Below are 19,219 nucleotides of genomic sequence, written 5' to 3' on the forward strand. Positions count from 1 at the left end.
ACTAGTGGTCTCAGAAATGTGGATCCCACAGGATAATAATAATTTTATTAAGACATAAATTTCAGTTTGAACACTATTTTTCATTCAAATCATTATGCTGATGAAAAACAAATTAAGACATATTCCATTGAAAAGAAAGCAGAACTGTGAAAAATGTGTAAATTTTTACTAGTATTCTCAGGCATGTGGATCCCACTGTATATAATTAGGCACGTTTGAAATATTATAAATACTACAACATTCTGAATTTTTTGTTGAAACATTCTATTATTCACTCAAATTGTTATGCTGATATCATTTCTAATGACATCACATCTAATCATATTTTATTATTAAAGAAGTAGTATTAATTTGATTAAATTAGATTAGAAAACTATTAATTTGATAAAACAAAGTTAGAATAAGAAAAAGTAAACAATTAGAAATACTACAAAATTCTGTTGAAACTGTTGAAACACTCAAACTGTTATGTTGAATTTCTAATGAAAAATCCTGTATTCAATTCTAATTATTTCTAATAACAGAAGCATTCTCAGATCCTTTGGACCCCACTGTTTTGTACATATATTAATAAAGTAAAACAAAGTTAGATAATGTTGATGTGCCTTTGTGGTAAATCAGTGAGCATATGGACATGCTCGAAAATGTAAAAGAATTGCATTAATAAAAAAACAGCTAGAAACAGCATCAGCAGAGAGGAAGAGAGAAACATTTTATCAGCACATTTTGCGATACACTGCAGTGTATATTTATAGTTGTAAGTGGTCTTTTTTTTCAAATGCTGTAGAAAAGCCACTATTCAGCTTTAATAATACATCACTTTATATGGCAACTCAGCTATTTAGCCTCTGAGTTACACTGCGTTGCCATAGTGCTGGGCTGCTTTCAGACGGCTAATGACTTGTGGGAAAAGCTCCACGCAAACATTATACAAACCACTCAATTAGATATTCCGTTTGCTCGCTGGCTGTTAAAGGATATTCTAGCCCCAGCATTTTACCTTGGCTGTTTAAGACTGAATGTCTTTCTGAAAGAAATGTGTTCACATTTACTGTCAACACTGCAGGGACTGACATAATTCAAACCTGTGTAAAGGGGGGAAAAACACATTCTCTGTAAATCAGGATCACACTGCTTCTTCAGGAATGTTTGTGCATAACACCACTGCAATCTACTGCAGCGTTAAAGACAGGAGGATGCTTGGTACTGTGATTTAGTTAATAAAAGGTCGGTGGAAAATCTCCCTTCTGGTCCTTCGGCGCTGTTATTTGGATGCCACTCTCTTAAGGCTGTCTAACCTGGAGATGTAGGACTCCTCTTGAATTCGCAGCCTGTCGGTGAAGTCTGCCTGTGGGACAGCACAAGAATGCATACATTCAGAAGACTCCCCAAAACCAGCAGCCTGAAGTCATTGGATAAACACTGGTGACATGCAGTCGTGAACATGGAGGTCACTGTTTCAACACACATCAGCGCATGAAACAGTGACCTCTGCGTGCTAGTATACACAGTTTACAAACTAGTCTCCCACAAGGAAACATTAAAGAATAAAAAAAAGAACAAGTGGTCTAATCTTTAATGGTGGGGGGAGTGAAGTTTTCTTTCCCTGATTCTCATTGTACACACAGGCCTATTAAATGCCTCCAGCGCACATCTGGAATGGTAACAATATGGTTGGGAAGTCACCCACAGCATTTCCAGCATTCGCCTTTTTCAGAGTTTCTACCATATAAGGTATGATGAGATCCACATGAGTTATGACACTCCTGGGAACTTTCGCAACTAAAATATCCCAGAGAGGAGGGAAAAGAAAAAAAAAAAAACGGATGTTATTAAGCTTCGCTGAACGGAGAAAGAAGAGCAGTTCTAGTGGCAGACTTAATCCACATCAAAATCAAACGCTTCAAACAAGCTGGAGCTGAATGTGATACTAAGCTGACTACTCAATGACTTAACACGCTCCCGAGAGAAAAGCCACAAATGAGAATGGGAGGAGGAGAAAAAAACACAAACAAACGACAAAGAGAAACACACAACAGCCAGTCAATGTGATCTGCCTGAGCTGGAAGCGAGATTTCTTACCAGCCGCTTCGCGCAAGGCTATATTTGGCTTTGAGTGAAATATGTAATTGACCTTCCGCAGACATTAAAGTGGGATAAGCTCGGGAGAATTGATGGAAATAGCACCAATCTTACAGCCGATCATTCAAACACAAGCCTCTCCGCACAGCCTACTCTCTGCCGAACATATGATATAAATTATCAGAGGGATAAGAAAGGTCTTCATGTAGCATGGCAGTGGACTCAACTGACTCTACAATATTAATCCAGACAAGATGAAGTTTTTTTTTTATCTACACGATACTGTCAGAAACCAAAGCGTTGGGCTTGTGAAAACGTACGCTACAGATGATACAATTGAGCAATCTGCCGGGGCTGTTTTCTGCAACCGCAGCACACCCAGTAATTCGATTCCACCTTAAGTCTACCGTAAAATTAATCAGAATATCTGCCAGGAGCTGTCTAATGTAGTCCATGTTATGCAAAGAATACCAATGATATTAAGCTGGGGATCATTACTCAAGTTTTAATATTAGATATTTTTTGGCATAATCACTTGGTGGGAGGAGGCCTGAAAGAAAGGAGAAGGTATGATGAGCTAAGATGTGATATTCTCTGTAATATCATCACTGTCTGTCTGCAGCCGGCAGCTTCTCCCTGAGGCCTTTACCCTTCACAACACTTCCCATAATATCTGCTAAATGATGCAAAAAAAAAACAAAACAAGAAAAACCAGACAAGACTAGTTTTGCTGGACCGCTACTGGCTGGGTAAAATCGTCAATGGCATTTCAACAATGGTGAGTTTGGGACCAAAATATCTGCTCTTCATGTTGAAAAAGGTGCTGTGGCATAAAATTACATCCATTATGTTTGATGTACTATGTCATGTGATCATGCAGGTACAAGTGTTTGTCACTGTACTATGTACAATGAAATGTGTCCTCCGCATTTGATCCATCTGTGGTAGTACACACACACACATACTAGTGAACTAGGGGCAGTGAGCACACACTAGGCAAACAAGAGGCAGTCCTTGCACATGAGTGTTTCAACATAGTCTGTCAGGCACTCACTCACTCAACCAGCCAATCAAGCAGTCAGTCAATATGCAAAATTGCCTCCCTTAGGTCGGTCCACTAGGCGGTCCAGCAAAAATGTATGCACAGTGGGGTTTTTTTTCGTTTCGATTTATTATGGGAGCTGATATGCCAAATAACCTTAGAGCAGCTGCAGAGCTTTAGAAGTGATTCATGTTTTGGTGGAGTGTACCTGCAGTTTAGCTAGCATCTCTTTGGTCATTTCCACAAGCACTTCTCTTACGTCTTCTACACTGAAGCTTCCTGGGCTTTCATGGGCCTCTCCCTGTTGCCTTTCATCAGGTTCTTCTTCATTCTTCTCCAGACATTCATCCAGCCCCTGGATGGACTGAAGCATATGATTAATGCACAAGGTAATCACTTGTTATACAGTTGTATGCAAAGGTATAGGCACCTCTGGTCAGCACATTTTAGTATTGTTTTTTTAATTGTATTAAATAAAGCATCTATAGCTAGTGAACCAGCCTAGGGGAGGCAATTTTGCTTACTGACTGACTCCCCTAGATCCCCCTCCCACACCTCTGGCATAGTATTCTTTTTATTAAAAGCAGTTCCTTTTTTCTCTAAACGTTCCTTTGCTGGCTGTGGCCAATAATCTTCTATTCAGTGACTTCAATCTTCAATTTGTTTCCATAATTCATCTAGTTCATCTAGATGTTCTATAGCATAGTTCACAAAACATTTTTGTGAGGAGGTCGCAGGTAGGGTTTCCTTTCTTATGATTCTTTCATGAAGGTTATGTTTGTGCATGCAACGCTGCAAAGCAGAACAGTGGAACCACCACCCTTGACTCTACTAAACCCTTCTGCAGGTTTTTTTGCTGTCATACTGTATGGGGGTTTTGATTTGCCTGTCTTACTAGTACACAAGCAGTTCACTCAGAGAGTTTCCTTGGTCTTCCAGATCCCATCTTCACCTCTACAGTTTGAACTGCTATTTTGTTTTTAGAACAGTCTGCACTGTGGAAATTGTACGCTGAAAGATTCTGCTTTGTGGGCACTAATTCCTTCTGTTTTCAGATCTTTAAACAGTTGTTTAGAGGAGCCCATGGTTGATGAGTGTTAGTACAATGTTTGAAGAGTCAGAGAATGTGTAACTCTTGGAAATTCGATTCAGCTGACAGTCCCTAATTACAGCTGAGTACATGCCTCAGGCCTGAGTCGCTGACCAAGGTCTGAGACCATGTCAAAAACAATCTGAGATGTTGCGATACTTAAGGTTTAAGGTAAACATTTGCACAGTCCGCACTGATGATTTTCATGTTTTTATGTTCTGAAAGACAGACTGACTGTGCATAATGTTTATATATGATTAGCTACAGAGGCTATATTGAATACTTCATAATAAAAACAAATCTGTCATTTTTCCAAGGGTGTCTAAATATTTGCATACAGTGGTAAATAAAACATTAACTGTTTATCATTAGTCATATCTGTGTTGAATGATACAGGGGTGATGTAATAAAGTCGAGTGTGTGTGTGAAGTGTAATAATCCGCTATAGTATGGCAGAATTTCAACAACGCAAGTCAGAATCACAAAATAGAAATCCACTGTTTTGAAAATTCTTAAATATATATATACAAGCTTGTGTTATGACTTCACAAACTGAGATACGATTTTGAATAACCATAAAAAACAACACCAAGTGATACACGCACATTCGGCACTGACAAACATTCAATAGTCACTTCTGCTTAAACACCACATAAAAAAGCTATTAAAGGCGGTAGAGCACCTACACGTGGCCTTGCTTTGAACTGCATGTCAAGGGACAGAAGACAAGAGTCCAGCACAGTCTTAGGAGGTTCTGCTTCAGGAGTGCCTCCTTAACCTTCTTGTTTTGGGAGAAATCGGTGTGTGTGTGTGTGTGTGTTTTGTGTATTAGCCATGTGCTATTCTTAAACACAACAGTTTAACATATAAAAAACACACTTTTATGTATCAAAGGCTGCTTTTGAGAAAAATAAGAGGGGATTTTGAGTGGAATTTTGGCCCGAGGACAGAGAGCGGATTGTTTGTGAAGTACAGTCACTCTCCTCCCTCACTACAGAGCACGGCCTGCGTTTTCCAGCTGGATAGCGGCGCGGTGTGAGCGAAAAAGGAAAAATGTTACTCATACTTGGAACCAGATTCATGTTTCCTCTTCAAAATGATTCACATGTGAAACACATTTTCTCGCTAACTGCTCATATCACCAGTCCAAAAGTGAACTATGCAGTACAAGAACAACAACACGACTGTTTGAACCAATGTGTGTGTGTGTACGTGTTTTGAGCTTGAAAATTGAAAAGAGTGACGCACTGGATTTACATCTTTTCCACATGGACAAAAACATATTATCCCCACAAATCATCGCTGTCAGGCAAAAATCTCCATTGTTGCCGTTTTTTCACTTTGACATTATGTGAATCTGCCACAAATGTTCCAAAATGATTTCCACAGAAGGATTTTTTCTCATGTAAAGTTGCCTTTTTGGAGATATGAGGTTTTTGCGTGACAGTTAAGCCACATGTCTTATGTACGTATGGCCGCATTTGTGTTAATGTAATGTTTTGAAAGATCCCCAGTGCATTGTTTCTTTTCAGTGCAGTTTTAGTGCAGCCCTCTCTTTCATGGTTTGTGTAAAGAATCTCGACCTCAGAGGGGAAGCATAAACAAAGCGTTTACCTGAGGGGGTGAGGCGTCGGGAGCGGGGGCCATGTAGCGGAAGTACAGTTCAGTAGACATGCCCTCCTCTAGGGGAGCAGCAAAATCAGCTGAATTTGCCACTTCGATGCTTCTCTGCAACATCAAATACAACCACTGAAGATGTCAGTAACAGCACATGACCACGTTCATGCCTGGTTTACCCAGAAATAAAATATAAAGAGAGTGATGCTTTATTTATTGTACACACACACACAGACACACACACGCTGCCCTCTAAAACGTACATCCACATTCTTAGCTATGTTTAGCCCTTTTTGTGGGGTTTTTAGAATTCAGAACTGATTGAACTTCATTGGTAAATAACAGGACCTTGTACAAAAACCTTGGATTTCCAGTTTTGCTGTTTCTCACTTTTTGACATGATTTGAATCTGGCAGTTGTGTGGTACATTGATTCAAAGCTTTATAATGAATGGACCAACAGAAATGTGCCAAAATGAATTGGACTCTTTTTACATTGACTTCCATTGAAAGTTAAAGAGTTTTTCCTCCTATAATAAAGTTGACATTTTGGAGATACATGGCTTTTGAGTGCTTAAAGTCTGTTTTCAGTACGTTAATACTGTCCTCTCCAAGCGTACTGGAAGAAATGAAGTCTGGCATTAAGGCTCCGAGTTAAATTTTCTCGTCATTCAGCTGGAGCGCTTTTACAGTTCACTTGGCAGCGAGCCCTTTACCCAGAACACAAACTCAGCTCAATAAGAAAAACAAAGGCTCCATGGTTTACATACTGGGGATAATTACAGTGTCAAATGGAGAGAGAGGGAGAAGAACAATGCGCCTTCATTACTCTATTGCTTCACATTATTCCCGCTGACATGATTCATGCTTTTTCATCTCCCACGATAAACGAATTAAACGTCAGTGGCATCATTTTAATGGTGGCAAAAATAGAGCGCTCACCACAATTCATTGTCCTGTTTTGCTTTTGTGTAATTTGTTAAACATCTTGGTTCAGTAAACTGTTTCCAAAGGAAAGTATGATGTGGGGGGATGAAGGGAGGGAGGGAGGAAGGGGGGGAGGGAGGAAGGGGGGGGGGGCAGAACGTACACATTAATATTCAAACAGAGCTTTGAACTCTCCATCAAAACAAATAAAAAAAACGTTTTCGTTATATGACATTCGGGACCCATTATATCTGTGGTGCAGTGCTTGACCTAGATTTGGTTTCTGATCCCCCCCCCCTCCCTCGTCTCACTGCAGAATGCTCAACAGCAAATATCATTATTTGCTCGCAGCAGCTTAAAGCACCGTTCAGGCACTAAACAAATCTGCCGCTTGTCTTGCGACGCCGCGCCTTTCTGATGTAATGAGTTTTCCCCCCCATTTCAAGAGATCCCGCTTTATGTTTCCGAGTCAGACAGGCACTGTACACCATCGACATGAATATTAATGGCCACTTGGACTAAAAAATATTAGCAATATGCTTTTCCTCCTGTCTGACATTTCCAATGCGTTGTATGGAACATAATCATTACACGTTAATAATGGATGAGCAAATCAGCTGAGAGGCAGGCTGGGCTGGGCTCGAGCTGAATTTCAAACACGCAGAGAGAGAGAGAGAGAGAGAGAGAGAGAGAGAGAGAGAGAGAGAGAGAGAGAGTAAAAGAGAGAGAGAGAAAGATGACAGCTCTTATAAATGCAATGCACCTGCGGAGGGGAGAGGCGAGGGAGACAAGGGGCAGGATCCAATGCGGATGAGATGGGAAGGCAAATTACTGTTGCTTTAATTTGCAACAGCATCTGGGTTATCTTATTTTAGAAGTAACCGGTGGCTAAATAGCTCTCGCCTTTAAAAAAGGCTCTGATTCCGGAATGTTTGCGCGGCCGATTAAAAAGCGGCGATAAATGAATTTGAATAAGCCTTTATCTGCGGCCGGTGAGTCACACCAAGCGCAATCATGACAGTTTACCGTCCCCCCTAGTCCCATACACACACTGACACAACATGTCAGTCAGCTTCAATAACAGTTGGGAGCAAAAGCATTTTAAAAGGAGGATAAGATCACAATCAAACCACAACAGCAGCTATGTTTCGTCACTATGCATCACCTCAAAGCTCAGAAATGGGGACGCAGGTAGCTAATCACAACATTAGAAAGGAGAGAACTGCTGCTGTCTTTGTAGCCAGGCACTTTGTAGCCAGGCACTTTGTAGCGTTTTCGCAATAGTTTGAGTCATCAAAGGCAGTCCATGGCAACTGAGTCTAAAAAAAAGAAAAAGAAAAAAAGAAAAGACAAGAAGAAGGCTTTGCTGTGTTTGATTGTGGATGAGAGATAGCCTATCAGGAGGAACAAACACAGGAAAAGGCTGGTCTCTCTCCATAGGTCACTGCCCTTCCCAGTAACTTTATTTAGGTTTCTGTCTTTACTAGACACTTCCTCATACTAGTGTAATGACAATGCGTGGCTAGAAATGATCCAATTTCTTTCCTGATTACATCAGAGAGGAAGTACAGATTGGTATTCAAAGTGGCCTAGTTCTAAATTCATCTAAATCCAGAGAAAATCAACTGACAAATAAAAGTGCTATATGTTGATGATAAATGTTTGTAATTCATAATCACGGTATAATCATGGTCACATTTTAAATGCCTTAAATCCATATTTATGTTCATAATCACCTCCATTCCAAGGAGCATCTCCTCTCTTGGCTGAGTGAATAGGAACTGATATAGTCTGTAGTGCTGGAAAAGACTGAAACACATAACACAGTTAAACTCACAGCTTAATGGACAGCATTTAAACTGCTGAACACCAGAGAATGATGAAGGTAGGCCCTCTGCTGTGCACAGGGAGGAGTTGCCCTTATATGTGCTAATCTAAGTTTCTGAAGGCAAGTTCACTTGCACGATCTGTTTTCAACCACTGGGTGGCAGGCTTTCTGCCATGCAAAAAAATAAATAAATAAATAATCAGTTAGAAATCTTTAACAATATTTTACATTGTTTTGCAAAAATGTAAGTGAAACTTAATAGATAATAGACTTAATAGTTACTTTACCCCAACATACCTTTAACAGATAACTTTAACTGACTGAATTAAAAGTGCAACCTTGGCTGTGTCTTTTAAGCCTAGATATAATTCTAAGAATAATAAAATATTGGCATAATTACACTATATTCCAATATAAGATAAATTCAGTAAAATGAATATCAGATAAAATTAAAGATGGAAGGATTAACAATAATGAATTAATAGCTGAGAATGAGTAAATATATAATTAATAAAGATTATATTTAAATGAAAATCTAATGTAATTGACCACACTTTTCATAGGGGACTATATAACATTTATATTTATTCATATTTAAATGCTTCTCTCACACTCTAAACTAAATATACTAAGTACACCCTGTTATGTGGGGCTTTTATATTGAATGTTTAATGCTCTATATGTGGAACTGGAAACCATAAAATGCTTTGGTCAAAGATTATTTTTAACATTAATATTATTTTTGCTTGCCTTCTGAGATACATACAATAAATCATTTATTGTCACTGCAATATGAGTTTCCAAATAAACATCCATATGGGCTGTTATAACACATAAAAAAGTGTCTATAGCTTGTCAGAGACTATTGTAATGATTATTTCGTGCGTCTCATATCTTAATCCCATTTGGGGATGTAGCAGTTTGCAAAATTTATAACTCAATTTGATACAATACAGTGGTCTTTCTTAATACAGCAAAAATAATAAGTGCAAATAATAAGTGCCTTATATTAATATGCTAGTGTTCAACATTATAAAAGTACTATAGTACTATATTACTATTACTATAAAAGTACTATTTATAACAGTACAAGAAATGAGCTAGTATATTAGCCACAAGCTAATTTACACTTTTTCTTCCTACTAATGTCAATATTCCTGGAAACCTTGACCTCATTTACACCTAGTCACTTTATATATCTTCAGTATCCGGATTATATCTGGATAGGGCCAAGACTCATAAAAAAGCAAATGTAAACACACCCAAAACTCACACCCATTTAAACCAGACACACATCTGATCACTTAAATCACTTCAAGAGGTGGTCTGAGATGCATTTGAGCCACGTTACAGTAGTGTAAATGCATCCGTCTCTCCCAGCTGCAAATTTGCATATTCTGTCTAACACAGCGATCAGATTTCAGATCTGAATAACCAGAGACGCATTTGACTCCCGAGTGTAAAGGCATGTGGCTAAAATCTTACAAGGATACAATCCAGATAGTAGTCACATGAAGTGACCAGGTGTGGTGTGAGATGAAGACGATTCTTAAACACAAACAAACCAGACGTTTCCATATAGCACAGCTTATTTACACTTAAAGCCAGACCGCAGTAAAGAGAAGCACAGATAATGCTGTTCCTGAAAGAACACACTGGTGAAGGTAACCTAGATGAAAATCTCACAAATTAAGGCCTCCAAGTTAGACAGTTTAATATTCATTTGGTCTGCTGGGGAGAACTATTTATTGCTAGCAATTTCTCAGCTAGGAAATGTGGCTGGCATTGAGTTACAGTACCTGTCCATAAACTTTATGAAGCATACGAAGAACCTGTGATAGATTACTGTTTAACATAAATCCTGTTTGTTATTTTATCACCACACAAAGATGGGCTATTAAAATGACTGTGGAAGACAAACACTGCAAATTAGCCAAACTGTACAAAAGCAGTGTTTTTGGGCCTTAACTGTAGGCAAGTTGCGCAGCCAAGGGTATATCAGATATACAAGATTAATAGTGCTAAAAAGAAGTCAAGCACACAACACAACACTGGCTCGTGTTGTTAAACCCATCTATATTCTACCTCTTGCTGCAGCAAACAGTCTGTTTTTTTTCCGAAGCACAACTAAAGCATTAAGAGACTGCAGGAATGACCCAATAAGATCCAGGCACTAATGAGGGTTTTAGAGGAAGGTCTTAAGAAAATAAGGTTCCTGGGGCTTTCAGGCCAGCAGAGAAATCAATTCATTCCTGCTGATTACACCAACATTCATCGCGAGTGTTTCCTCCCCTCTTTTCGACTTTTTCAAGATTGACAATGTCTCTGCAACTTGTTATGCACAGCAGTAGCCTACATGCTTCACAATCCATTGGTTTATGAATTATGCATAGTATTAATTACGAAGGATATAAAAAGGATCCAATTTGGTTGTTGCTGGTTGTCTATGAGCAAAGGAGCGACTATCTCACTGTGGTTAATAATGTGAGAGGGGAAAAAAGAATGATCTCATTTATATTCATCACATCAACACATAATTTAAAAATAATTACAGCACATTCAGGGCAGTGCTATATAAAACAATGTGGGATTAGAAGAGAAATATTACCTGCTCTTGAAGTAATCCGTAATGGATTTGATTTGATCCAAATCAAATAACGGATTAACATCAGTGTCTACTGATGATGACTTCCTGGTGGCAAGTAGGTTTTGGGTAAAGGCCTTGAAATTCTCAGCAAAGGGCATCTGCTGCTCTGAAACAGAGTGAACCTTGTGTGATGTGCTCAAATTACCCTGAGTTGACTGAGTTTATACTGCAATGTTCCCATTTATTTTCACTGCAAATAAAACTTCACACCACGTAAACAAAACATCCTGACCAGGCAGAATTCCCAAATAATCAAACTCATCTTTATCCAAACTAGTAAAAATGTACCTTTCATGTTGTCGAGCACCAGCTGTAAAAGGGCCATGAAAAATGAGATTTGCTGACAGGTGAAGTTCACCTCCTTGGCCCACCAAAATCCAGCAACAAAGTAGTCCAACAGGGCTGCCTCCTTCAAACATGTCTGCTGTTTTTTCAAACCGAGTGCGTCCTCAAATTGCCTAAAGAGGGAAAGAAAAAGTAACTGAAAATGACATTCAACCACAATAACAGAGATACAGGAACAGGTTTAGACTTGTTTAAGCAAACACACTAAAGCAGCTGGCTAAGATGCAGGATGAATAGCATACTGAATGGGTTCTCATTAATTCACCCTTCACCAGCTGGTCAAACAATGTATACAAAAATGGATTGATGCATGGATGAATAGACTAAAATTAATTTAGCCCTCACAATATACACACTTAAGCCCTATTTGAACAGGAGGTGGGGTAATGTAATTATTATTTGGGTATCTCAGTGATGTTAGGCCCATCTAAATAATAAATAAGTTAGATTCTTTTAGCCAGACTCCCATAACGTATCCTGGACAGGGCATATTTATTTATTTACAAGTTTTCTTGAGTATAAAGGCACTAAAGCAGGTATTTAGTTGTGTCATGTTTGCGTCACAAACAACAAGTGAAATCTGCAACAACCGGCACAAATCATACGGATTGTTTAAGTCTGTGGCACATATATCTGGGATATCTGGGAAGAGCTACACTTGGTGGCGTGTAAATCTTAGAGCCACTCTGATCTCATGTCATTTATACCAATTTATACCACACCCTATAGTAAAAATGACATTAACCCACCTCATGTTAAACTCCATGTTAAACTAATCCCATCTGAACAGTGTTTAAGCCTGGGCACAGCACATTTATATAGCACTTTTACATAGTGTTAAATGTAACACTCATAGTACAACACTCATCGCTCACTGTGTTGACTTAACTCTGGCAAATTTGCTGTGTATCTTAAATCCACATACTCAGTGTGGGTTGTGAGGCTGAGGACTGTCTTACATTTGGTGTACTTACAACTGGACTTGGTCCACAGAGAGCTCCAGCAGCATGGCTATGTGTTCCTGTGATAGTAGCGTCCACTGAGGGAACATCTCGACAGTTTCGCACACCTTTAACACAGAGAGAGCAACAGGCAGACACTTAAGTAAGTTACCGTTATGACCCTGTCTGTCCATAACCCGCTAATGCCAATTTAGTGCTGGGCCTGATTTGCATAACAATATGCCTTAAACCCTAAGGGCTTGTTGTGGTATATAAGCACTGTTTATGTTACAGTGGACTGGACATATTGATCGCTGTCCAGTCTATGCAAGTCATGAAAAAATAACTGCAACTGCAAAAACAGTCTGTTTTGAGTTCATTGTGCATTTTTACATATCTGCCTATTCAGTCTTCACAGTATTTTAAAAGACTGCACTGGGCCGCTATACACTGACCAGCCACTTCATTAAAACCACCTCCTTGATCAGATAGGAGCACTCTGTAGTTCTACAATTACAGACTATTATCTGCTTCTCTGCATGCTTTGTTAGCCATCTTTCACCCTGTTCTTCAATGGTCGGGACCCCACAACGATCACCACAGAGCAGGTATTACTTGGGTGGTGGGTCAGCAATGCAGTGACACTGACATGGTCGTGGCGTGTTAGTGTGAGTTGTGTTGGTACGAGTGGATCAGACAGCAGTGCTGCTGGAGTTTTTAAACACCTCAGTGTCAATACAGGACTGAGAACAGTGTTCTGTGGGCAGTGTCCTGTGACCACTGATGAAGGACTAGAGGACGACCAACACAAACTGTGCAGCAACAGATGAGCATCTCTCTTTGACTTTAGATGGACCAACTAGGTAGGGGTGTCTAATAGAGTGGACAGTGAGTGGACCGTGTGTTTAAATACTCCAGCATCACTGCTGTGTCTGATCCACTCATACCAGCACAATATACACACTAACACACTACCACCATGTCAGAGTCACTGCAGTGCTGTGTCTGATCCACCACACATATAGCTGCTCTGTGGTGGTCCTGTGAGGTTCAAACCAATGAAGAACAGGGAGCGGAAACAGGCAGGCAATCAAAGTATGCAGAGAAACAGACAGATTACAGTCACAAAGTGTTCCTACATGGTAAGTGGAGATGATAAAATGGACAGTGGGTGTAGAAACAAAGAGGTGGTTTTAATGAAGTATATAGGATACATCTAGGCATGTAGTGGCTTCTTTTTGTCCAACAAAAACGATGCTACATGTTTCAAATCTTAATTCAGTCTTAATTCTCTATAATATCCGTTCCCTTGACAGTAAAAGGATGTGAAACTTCTGTGTTTTTCCTACTTAAACATAACTGAAGCATCTCTGACGCAGCCACTCAGGCTAGTGTTAGCACCTTCATAATCTTCAGATCAAAAAATCTGATCTCTGCAATTCTGCATTCATACTTCTTAAGATGAGAAAACTCAAAAAGCTGATGTAAATGACCTCACTGACTCGACTTTAAATTTTCTACAGAGAATTATAGGGTGAGCTAACCAAAAGTAGGACACTTTATGGTCCATACATCTGGGGTCCCTTTCAAAAGCAACAATTTTATGCAAAGGTTTGGACACCAAGATTACACATTATTGTTGTTTTTTGATTTAGAAGGAGTGGACTGCCTTTGTAGCAAATCCTCATGTTTTTCATAAAACAGAAAATCTGAAAATGAAAGTAGTCCCACAAGGCAGGCGTAAGCAGTAAGAAAATATCAGCTTGCGGTTTCTACATTGCTCACTGTTATTAGGAAATGGCAGTTCAGGGGAATCTGATCTGAAAGGCCAAGAAAACTGAGGGAGAACTGCTCATCCGCTGGTAAGAATCAAAACCCGAAAATGGTTGTCAAGAACCTGTAGGAGAGTTCATCTAAGACAAAAGTGGCGGTACACCGTTTCACTGGGCAGTTTTGTTTGCCCAAACATAATCTTCACTGAAAAGTCCTAAGAAGGAGGCCTTAACTGTGACCTTCTCACAAACCTCATTGTTTGACTTACACTACAGAACATTGGGGCCATTCCACAAAATCTGCGCCATGTATGATATATGATTTAATAAAAACTATCTAGAATTCTGAATATATATACAGTGGGGAAAAAAGTATTTAGTCAGTCACCAATTGTGCAAGTTTTCCTACTTAAAAAAATGAGAGAGGCCTGTAACTGACATCATAGGTAGAGCTCAACTATGAGAGACAAAATGAGAAAAGAAATTCTGAAAATCACATTGTCTGATTTTTAAAGAATTTATTTGCAAATAATGGTGGAACATAAGTATTTGGTCACCTACAAACAAGCAAGATTTCTGGCTGTCACAGACCTGTAACAACTTCTTTAAGAGGCTTCTCGGTCACCAGAAACAAAATTGTAGACCTGCACCAGGCTGGGAAGACTGAATCTGAAATAGGCAAGCAGCTTGGTGTGAAGAAATCTACTGTGGGAGCAATAATCAGAAAATGGGAGACCTACAAGACCACTGCTAATCTCCCTCGATCAGGGGCTCCACGCAAGATCTCAGCCCAGATCTCAGTGGGTCAAAATGATCACAAGAACGGTGAGCAAAAATCCCAGAACCACACGGGGGGACCTAGTGAATGACCTGCAGAAAGCGGAGACCAACGTTACAAAGGCTACCGTTAGTAACACACTACGCCCTCAGGGACTGAGATCTTGCAGTGCCAGACGTGTTCCCCTGCTTAAGCCAGTACATATCCAGGCCATCTGAAGTTTGCTAGAGAGCATTTGGATGTTCTGGAAGAGTATTGGGAGAATGTCTTATGGTCAGATGAAACCAAAGTAGAACTGTTTGGTACAAACACAACTCGCTGTGTTTGGAGGAGAGAGAATGCTGAGTTGCATCCAAAGAACGCCATACCAACTGTGAAGCATGGGGGTGGCAACATCATGCTTTGGGGCTGTTTCTCTGCAAAGGGACTAGGACGACTGGTCTGTGTACATGAAAGAATGAATGGGGCCATGTATTGTGAGATTTTGAGTGCAAACCTCCTTCCATCAGCAAGGGCATTGAAGATGAAACGTGGCTGGGTCTTTCAGCATGACAATGATCCCAAGCACACTGCCAGGGCAACAAAGGAGTGGCTTCGTAAGGAGCATTACAAGGTCCTGGAGTGGCCTAGCCAGTCTCCAGATCTCAACCCCATAGAAAACCTTTGGAGGGAGTTGAAAGTCTGTGTTGCCCGCCATCAGCCCTAAAACATCACTGCTCTAGAGGAGATCTGCATGGAGGAATGGACCAACATACCAGCAACGGTGTGTGCCAACCTTGTGAAGACTTACAGAAAACGTTTGACCTCTGTCATTGCCAAAAAAGGATATATAACAAAGTACTGAGATGAACTTTTGTTATCGACCAAATACTTATTTTCTACCATTATTTGCAAATAAATTCTTTAAAAATCAGACAATGTGATTTTCAGAATTTTTTTTTCTCATTTTGTCTCTCATAGTTGAGGTCTACCTATGATCAATTACAGGTCTCTCTCATCTTTTTAAGTGGGAGAACTTGCACAAATCAAGGCGATGTTACCTATTGTCCACCTATTTAAAAAAAAGGATTCTTCTACCAAGGTCTCAGACCTTAATTAGCTTGTTAGGACTATGGCTATAGGACTATGAGCCATTTTGCTTTTTGGTTAATTTGCAACTGTAAAACGTCATTTTTGTCTTCATGTAAAGTCAATTTTTATTATCTTAATCTGGTCATCTTCTGCTTACTTAACTATTCTTAGTAACATAGTTTATTTCATTGACATATGGGTTTAATTTCAAAATTTCATCCAAGAGGTTAGAAAGAACCCAGACAAACATCTAAAGAACTGCAGGCTTCATGTGTCTCAGTTAAGATCAATGTATGGGATTTCACAGTAAGAACATAGCATCCATGGAGAATTTGCACGTTGCAATACACTGCTGTCAATGAAGAATACATGGGTTTGTCTCGCATTTGATAAAAAAAAAAATCAAGATCATCACCAAGACTTTTGTGTAATATTCTGCTACTTATGAGCCCAAGGTGCAACATTTTGGAAGACAAGGGTACCGTTACAACTGGTGTAACAGCGCATTCCACCAGAACATCATACATGGTGGTGGTAGTGTGATGGTCTGTGGCTGCTTTGCTTTATGCAGGACCTGGATAATTCATCATAATAATAATAATAAGTTCAAGCACAGTTGAGTTCTGCAGCAGGACAATGATCACACAAGCACGTGTGCAACAATTCTGCACACTTTTTTCCCACATGAATAATTTAGGTTTTGAATAAATCAATAATTGGAATGATAATTTAAGAAGGTGCGTAGTGTGTTTATTCATGTTGTCTTTATCTTATGTTAACATTTAGATGATCTGGGACTTCAATGGGCTAAAACATTCAAAGGTGGTAATATGTAAAAAGAAGAAATTGGCAAGCGACAAGTACTTTTTCACAACACTGTACATATGTACACACAATTCTCATTCTTGTTACCCAAGTTACCCAAGTAAAAATAACACATCCTGTATTTGATTGTTTAATAAACAACATAGTGATATATGTTTATGAACTTGAGGTTTGGGTCTCCTTTAAAAATCACATTGCACTGTCAAGAATACTTGCATGCATATATAATATTTATTTAGTCCTAAACATAAATTAATTGAACATATAACCAACCGCTTCTTTTAAAATAAAAAACATTCTAAAGGAAAAAAAGACACATGAGTTTTGGTATCAGAACCTAAACAAATGAAGAAACTGAGGAAATGAAATGGCATTTCATGAAAAGAACAATGAATCACCACAGTATTTTGACCTAAATATTGTACTAAATATTGCATTTTTGTTCTGAAAAACTATAAACCTTAAACAAGCTGTGCAAGACAACCAAGAACATCTTAGAACTAGATGTGGAAAAAACTTCAAGAACTGAAAGATTGTCAGTTGCTACAAAAAGATTTTGATTCTGAGATTTCTGGCAAAGTCTTGACTACAGGTGGCCAAACTTTTACACAGGTCACATTTTTTTCATATGATAAAAGACAGAGTAACTGTGCATTAAGACGTTCTGAAAATATTGTGTTCTATGTTTGATTAGTTATAGAGCCTGTGTTACTATTTCGTTTACTATGTGTCATCTGGCAAAGGGTGCCCCAACTTTTGCATAAGACGTATGTGTTATGTGTTGAGTTCTCACAAGCCTCCTACACACTTTGGAACACAGTTAATCCTTTTATCGAGTAACAGTCATGAACTGGTTTTAATATTTTTAAAAACAAGCTTTGAAGGATGGACTTGCTCTAGCCAGGAACCACCACGGAGGCTTCCTCCTTCATTCAATCTGCTCTCTAAATTTGTTCACACTCCTTTAATTCTGTTCTTTCTCCACTGATTGAGTGTTTATCCCCTCTCTACCCTTCATGCTGTCCTCTCTCTTCACTCTGCATTTTCCCTGACTGTTGTCCCTGAATGAGTCATTTTGAGTCATCAAGTGCTAAAGTACTGAAACTATATTCAATATAATTCCATCATTTTATTAACCACATATCAGTGCTTGCCAAAGTGGCCATTAGTAGCCTATAGTTAAAAAAACTCCATACATGCATCAGTAGGCCTGTTATAAAGTATCCTGGTTATGTGCCAACGTGGTCAGGATTTTTAGCAATTAAAAGTGTGGCGAAAAATGACCATCATATACAGATCAGCCATAATATTAGTACCACCTGCCTGATATTAAGTCGGTCCCCCATGTGCCGTCACAACAGATCTGACAGATGTGCAGACCGCCACCGCCTCTGTTCAAAGTGCTGCCAATGCAGCGTTAACGGACAACCAACACGCTCTGAGGAAAGTGGCAGGTACCTAGCGCTGATGTATCGGCTAGCCAGCATCACAATTGCTGGTCAGTATCACACTGAAGTGATGTGGAGAGAGCCATCTAGCCACCTGGAGAAGGCAAGGCCAGTTGTGCTCTCTCAGGCTGCGGCTACTGATGGCAGACAGCATGACCTGTGACCTGGCCATGTTGGCAGTGGTTTTTTTTTTTTTTTTTTGAAGGTCAAATGTCCACATATATAAATATGTTCAAAAAGACTTAGCTAGCTAAATAAGTTTAAATAAGGGGGTGTATGAAGATACATGACTGTATGAAGATGTAAAAAAACTGCTGTGTCTCCTTATCTCCCTCCCGTGCCCTGCAGTTAAACGCATCAGTACAGCACAGACTCCAACACATTAGCTAGCTAAGACAAAATGACTTTATTACAGAAAACCATCAAAACTTCTAATTAAAAACAAACAAACTTAAGATGAACATTTATTTGCAGTATAATCAGCGAACACCTCACAGGTGATTCGTTTGTTAGCTAGCTAGCTAGCGCTAAATCAGCTAGCTAGCTAAATGAATGTAGCTGCCGTGTGTGTAACTTGTGTGTTGCAGCAGTTGTGGTATTTTGGCTAAACAGCGCTAGCTAACACTTGTTGATATTTATGTGTGGGCAGTTATGGAGCATATTAGCCGTGGCCATGTGGAAAAGTAGTTAGTGCTACATACAGTGGAAGAAAGCCTCTTAACTGCGGCGGTCTTTGCGTTTCTCGCAGTCATTCCTCCGTCTCTCCCTCTCTCTCCGTCGCGTCCAGACATGTTGGATACACTACAG

The 19,219-nt window shown here is 39.4% G+C and overlaps 1 protein-coding gene across 2 annotated transcripts; it reads right to left on the minus strand.

Moving 5' to 3' along the window:
- Nucleotides 1-496: 496 nt before the first annotated feature.
- On the minus strand, nucleotides 497-19,201 carry cabcoco1 (ciliary associated calcium binding coiled-coil 1). 2 transcript variants are annotated; one of them, XM_072667843.1, is made up of 8 exons: nucleotides 19,114-19,201; nucleotides 12,552-12,646; nucleotides 11,521-11,690; nucleotides 11,194-11,338; nucleotides 8,494-8,566; nucleotides 5,829-5,942; nucleotides 3,384-3,488; nucleotides 497-1,348 (listed from the first exon to the last, which is right to left on the minus strand). In XM_072667843.1, exons 1-8 carry the CDS (start codon nucleotides 19,162-19,164, stop codon nucleotides 1,265-1,267), a joined length of 837 nt encoding a protein of 278 aa, XP_072523944.1. In that variant the 5' UTR covers nucleotides 19,165-19,201; the 3' UTR covers nucleotides 497-1,264. The 2 variants fall into 2 exon arrangements, with proteins under 2 accessions (XP_072523944.1, XP_072523943.1); XM_072667842.1 differs by having other exon boundaries at nucleotides 3,333-3,488.
- Nucleotides 19,202-19,219: the final 18 nt, after the last annotated feature.

Source organism: Salminus brasiliensis, chromosome 22, assembly GCF_030463535.1.
Source record: "Salminus brasiliensis chromosome 22, fSalBra1.hap2, whole genome shotgun sequence".
NCBI lineage: Eukaryota > Metazoa > Chordata > Actinopteri > Characiformes > Bryconidae > Salminus > Salminus brasiliensis.

Excerpts from the sequence above, each read along its gene's own strand:
- cabcoco1 (XM_072667842.1), bottom strand. The coding sequence starts at position 19,164 with ATGACTGCGAGAAACGCAAAGACCGCCGCAGTTAAGAGGCTTTCTTCC. Across the intron at positions 12,647-19,113 it reads TTAAGAGGCTTTCTTCCACT|GTGTGCGAAACTGTCGAGAT; the intron begins GTATGTAGCACT and ends TCTGTGTTAAAG. Across the intron at positions 3,489-5,828 it reads CCGACGCCTCACCCCCTCAG|TCCATCCAGGGGCTGGATGA; the intron begins GTAAACGCTTTG and ends CATATGCTTCAG.